At 52.8% G+C, this 5725-nt stretch overlaps 1 protein-coding gene across 1 annotated transcript; it reads right to left on the bottom strand.

The window, feature by feature from the left end:
- Positions 1-1723: 1723 nt before the first annotated feature.
- On the bottom strand, positions 1724-2110 carry LOC136537234 (uncharacterized). The gene has a single exon (XM_066529275.1). The coding sequence runs from the start codon at positions 2108-2110 to the stop codon at positions 1724-1726; it is 387 nt and encodes a 128-aa protein (XP_066385372.1).
- Positions 2111-5725: the final 3615 nt, after the last annotated feature.

The raw sequence follows: 5725 nt of genomic DNA, 5'->3' as shown, positions 1-5725 counted from the left end.
GACTTTGGAGTTGGAAGGAGCTAACTGTCGGTCAGCCCTGAAGCCTAGGGCAGGCACCCTGTCACCAGCCTATTCCCGCTCCTCATAGTGGACCGAGGGTTGGTACTGATCGCTAGTAAAGATGCCCATTGACACTGGCTCTTAGCCAAACACCATTTTCACTAGCGTGTCGGCTGCCTCGTTGAGGCACCTCAGGATGTGGTTGAGTTTGAGGCCATCGAACTTGTCCTCTAGTTGGCGGACTTATTGGCAATACATAGCCATCTTGGTGATGTGGTAGCTTGACTCCTTCATGACTTAATCGATGACTAGTTGTGAGTCACCCCGGACGTCAAGCCATCGAATGCCCAACTCGACGGCAATTCGTAGGCCATTGATGAGTGCCTCATATTCAGCCATATTGTTAGAGGCAGGGAAGTGAATGCGAACCGTATACCTCATGCACACTCCGAGGGGCAAAACAAAGACTAGCCCCATGTCGGTGCCTTTCTTCATCAGCGATTCATTGAAGTACATCGTCTAGTACTCTTCATCGATGGCTATTGGTGGCATTTGGATCTCGATCCATTCTACAACAAAATTAGCCAGCATCTAGGACTTGACGGCCATCCGAGGGGCATATGAAATGCCCTAACCCATCAGCTCAAGTGCCCACTTTGCAATTATCCCTGTGGCATCCCAGTTTTGGACAACCTCGCTGAGAGAGAAGGACGTCACTACCATCACCGGGTGCGACTCGAAGTAGTGACATAGCTTCCTCTTGGCGATCAGGATGATGTACAAGAGCTTATGTATTTGGGGGTAGTGAGTCTTGGAATCAGACAAGACTTTGCTAATGAAGTATATGGGAGGCTGCACCTTGAGGCTGTGTCCCTCTTCTTCTATTCTACCACCTAGGCGGTGATGACCACATGCGTGGTGGCCGCAATGTAAAGCAGGAGTGGTTCCCCATCGGTCGGTGGGACCAGAATTGGGGCTCTCATCAGGATTTCCTTGATGACCAAATGGCATCGTGACATAGCAAAATGATTCGAATGGGGTGATGAAAGAAGTCACAAGCTGGTTGGATTCTTTCATCGGGATCTGATGGTACCCGGAGTACGCATTAAAGAAGCAGAGGGTTTCGCACCTGAGGTCGAGTCGACTACTTGATGTATCATGGCAAAGGAAACATATCCTTTGGACATGCCTTGTGGAGACCCATATTGTCAACACACATTCTCCATCTCCCATTCTTTTTTCATACAAGGACGGGATTGGCTAACCACTCGGGATGATACACTTCTTTGATGAATTCGACCGCCAAAAGCTTCACGATCTCCTCGCCGATGGACCTATGCTTCTCTTTGTTGAAGCAATGCAAGCACTACTTTACCAGCTTGGAGCCTGGCTTGATCTTCAAGGCATGCTTGATGACTTCCCTCGGAATGCCTGGCATGTTCAAGGGTTTCCACATGAAGATATCTCTGTTGGCACGGAGGAAGTCGATGAGCGCACTTTCCTATTTGGAGGAAAGCGTGGTGCCGATGCGCACCACTTTGTCCTTGGAGTTGCTAGGGTCTATGAGGACCTCCTTGGTGCCCTTCGTGGGCTTAAAAGATCTAGTCAACCGCTTGGAGTTAGGTGCTTCCTCGGCAGTCCCCTTCTTGATGACCATGAGCTCCTTGGAGGCAATAGTCGTTGAGGCGCGCTCACAGGACTCAACCTCGCACTCGTAAGCACGCTAGAAGGAGGTGCCAATGGTGATGACCCCACATGGTCCTAGCATCTTGAGCTTGAGGTAAGTGTAGTTAGGGACAACCATGAACTTAGCGTAGCACGGTGATCCTAGGATGGCGTGGTAGGTTCCATGGAACCCGACCACCTTGAAGGTGAGGGTCTCCATCCTATAGTTGGTCAGATCCCCAAAGGTGATGGGTAGGTTGATCCACTCAAGTTGTATGGCTTGTTTCCCTAGCACGATGCCATGGAAAGGCGCCCCTATCAGTCGGACATGCGACCGGTCGATGCCCATGGCATCAAGCATCTCGACGTACATGATGTTGAGGTTGCTGCCTCCATCCATCAGCACCTTTGTGAGCTGCTTCGTGCTGATGATTGGGTCAACCATGAGTGGATACCTTCCTAGCTATGGGACGCTCTCTAGGTGGTCGGATTAGTCAAAGGTGATGGCAGACTTCGACCACCGTAGGAAAGATGGTGTGGCTGGCTCGGCTGCATAGACCTCGTGACACGTGAGCTTTTAGCCATGCTTGGAGTCATAAGCCACCACCCCACCATAGACCATGAGGCAACCATCAAGCATCAGGAAGCCTCCATCCTTCCCCTCAGTGTCGTCCACCACTGGCTTAGGCTTCTTCCCCTGGTCCCCTTTTTGGAGCCACCAGACACGAAATGCTTCATGAGTGCGTAGTCCTTGTATAGGTGCTTGACGAGGAAGGTGTGGTTCGGGCATGGCCTCTTGAGTAGCTTCTCAAAGTGGTCGGGAGCGCCCTTAGTGGTTGCCTGGCTGCCTTTCCACTTGGCAGCGGCCATGAGAGAGCCTCCGTGTCACTGCTTGTTCTTCTTTTTGCTCGGGCGGTTGGAGGTGCCCTCACCGATGTCCTTGTCCTGCTTCACTTTGCCTTTAGGGTGGTCAAAAATCACTCCGACCGCCTCCTCGCCTAAGGTATGGCTCATCAAGATGTTGAGGAGCTCCTTGGTGGTCCGAGGGCCCATATGTCCTAGCTTATGAACCTAGGATTCATAGGTGGTACCAGATAGGAAGGCTCCAATGATGTCGGCGTCGGTGACGTCGGGCAACTCGTTGGATTGCCTGGAGAAGCATCGGATGTACTCATTGAGAGTTTCCCTAGACTTCTATCAGCAATTCTTTAGATCCTAGGGGTTCTTAGGGCACATGTAGGTGCCCTAGAAATTTCCCACAAAGATCTCCTTTAGGTCCGCCCAACTTTGAATCCGGTTGGGCGGAAGGTGCTCCGGCCATGTCCATGCCGAATCGGCCAGGAACATGGGAAGGTTGTGGATAATGAAGTATTCACTATCCGCACCGCCGGCTTGACAAGCAAGCTGGTAATCCTCGAGCCATAGGTCGGGGTTCATTTCCCTGGAGTATTTTGGGATGTTGGTCAGTGGTTGATACCATGATGGGAAATCCACGTTGAGGATGTGCCAGCCGAAAGCCTAGGGCCTGGCAGATCGGGGCTCGGGCTTCGGTCCTCGCCACTGTCGTAACGTCTGCCATGACGAGGGTGGTAGCCTCGACTGACCTCCTCTCTCTTGTCCCCCATCCATGCCTATGGGTGTCTAGGGTGTTATGTGTGTTACGGTTGGGGCCAAGACGCTCATGGACCAGGACCATGGCAAGCCGCCCACTGTCATGGGGCACCTGGTGGACGCATATGTCCCGGCCATGTCATCCCAAAGACACGCACTGATTGGCATCGAGCTTGCATCGTCGAGACAGCGAGCTTTCTGCCTGCTGCATCGCTGCATGCTCGAGCAGCGTGCGGATCTCATGGTGGGCCCAACAATCTTTGGGTGTCATGGGCTCTGGGAGCCCTTGGAGCAAGGCCACCACAGCAACTATGTTCTAGCTTGCCCAAGCGAAGTGCGGGAGGCCTCTGTCATCCTCGATGATCCTCCGGTTTACGTCACGAGCGATGGCACATGCACGGCCACCGCCTCCATGGCGTTCGATCTCACACTTGAGCTCCACATGCTTCTGCTCTAGATGGAGTCACGCATCCTCAATCTCCTTGTGCCGTGCCCTCAGCTGCTCCACCCATAGACAAGGCAGGGCCCCTGCATCTCCCTCAACCTTGTTGCTAGGTTCATTTGTAGGAGTAGGCCCTTCCTCATGGATGCTTTGGACACGTCCCTCGGGGGTGCCTGCCATGAAGCATTCTCATGAGGGGTGATGGCTTCCCCTGCTGGAGTCAGAGTCATAGATCATCTCTGAATCTCCTGTGAGAAGGTCGTGGAAGGATTCCATGATGTAGTCTATCATACCCACGAATTTGTCATCCGTGGGGGACAGGTGGATGCGCTGTGCCGTGAGGTGACCAATGGTCCTTGTGGCATTGCACAAACTGAATGGGAACACTATCGAGGCACTCTGGGTGAGGTATTCCAAGGAGAGTGGTTCTCCTTCGGCAAGCTACGTCATAACATTGGTGAACGAGAAGGTGAGGCAGCGCAGGTCCTTCTAGGATAGTCTGGGTCCTAGTAAGGCATCGAGCTAGCGCTCTAGCCTCCCATAATCAAATCCGAGGAGCTAGTCACTCCTGGTGGCATGGGCCTCTAGGGCATGCAGCTACAGCTCTTCGAGGGCCTCAATGGTTGCATCGAGATTGGTGGAGCGAAGAAGTTGGATGAGGGCAGGAGCCCGCGCCAGCTCTCCCTCCATGTTGACAAAGAAGTCTAGGCTCCCAAAGCGCACGTGTGCACCTAGGACCTAGCTGATGCCATGGCTACCATTCGTGGCCTGTTGTGGACGACAAGACATGCAAAAGGCCCCTACCTGGTATGCCAACTGTAGGTGTTTTGAACCATCAACTAGTAAATTTGTGTTTGCGTGTTTGGCCTAGATGGTGTGCTCAAAGGATACAAGGGTTTATACTAGTTCAGGTGGAATGTCCCTACGTCTAGTTTGAGGCTGGCCTAGATCGTGTTATCGGTACTTGTTTGTAGGAGGGGTTACAAATGGGCGAGAGAGGGAAAAGGTCCCAAGTCTCTAGTGAAAGGATTGAATGGAGTTGAGTCTACTTGAACTCCTTCAGTTGTGCCCTTCGTGGGGCGTCCTGCATCCCCTTTTATATGTTAAGGGAAAGGCATAGGTTACACGAGATAAAGAGAGAGAGAAAAGCGAGGAGGAAGAGGTCCTTCGAGGTCGCATTGTCCTTCATCTCCTTTACACAGGGCTCACCGGGCCTATAGATGATGATGGGGATGGCTCCATGTTGTGACGCTATTTGCCACTGGTGCTACACGCGGGCATCGTCGCCAGTCTTGGCACCCTATTCTGTCCCGGCGGGCAGCATGGCCAATAGGTACCCCTGACGAAAGTCATGCAGGGGGTTAGGCAGCAGAGTGCCGACATGCCCGATACCGTTGGTGACATGAGTCCTCAAGTATGGCCCATCATGGCCGTGGGTCACGTCATGATGTGCCTACTCCCTTTTCTGGTGTCAGAAGTTTGACCCTAGGTTTGTACTCTTAGACCCATAGTGGTTGGAGGTGATACGGACCCCCATTGTTTGAGGTAGAATCTCCCTTTGAGGGCTCTAGCGAGGCGAGGTCCACGCTAGAGGCATCGGGCGAGACGGAGCCCGCACCCTCAGGGTCGGCCGAAATGGAGCTCGCGTCCTCAGGGTCAGATGTGACAGAGCCCGCGCCCGAGGGGTCGGGTGACCTGAAGCCCACACCATTGGGGTCAGGCAAGACGGAGCCCGTACCTTTAGGGTAGAGCGAGATCAAAATACGCTCTTGACCATTCAAGCAAGTTGGCGTTCATGGCCATCAGCTTCCTTCTTCCAGGTATCCCTAATACTGATACCCGACAGATACCATCAAGGCCCATCGCTTTGCCCCCTTTCATCCTTTTCAAGGCTTCTCTGACCTCCTATTCTTGAATCCTCCTCACAAAGTGCCTGTTAGTGTCATCAAATGAGTCATCCAGCTGAACGGTGGTGTTCTCGTTCTCACCATTGGACAATTTATCAAA

This window comes from Miscanthus floridulus, chromosome 2 (genome assembly GCF_019320115.1).
Source record: "Miscanthus floridulus cultivar M001 chromosome 2, ASM1932011v1, whole genome shotgun sequence".
Taxonomy (NCBI): domain Eukaryota; kingdom Viridiplantae; phylum Streptophyta; class Magnoliopsida; order Poales; family Poaceae; genus Miscanthus; species Miscanthus floridulus.
This window is presented reverse-complemented; position numbering and strand designations above follow the sequence as displayed.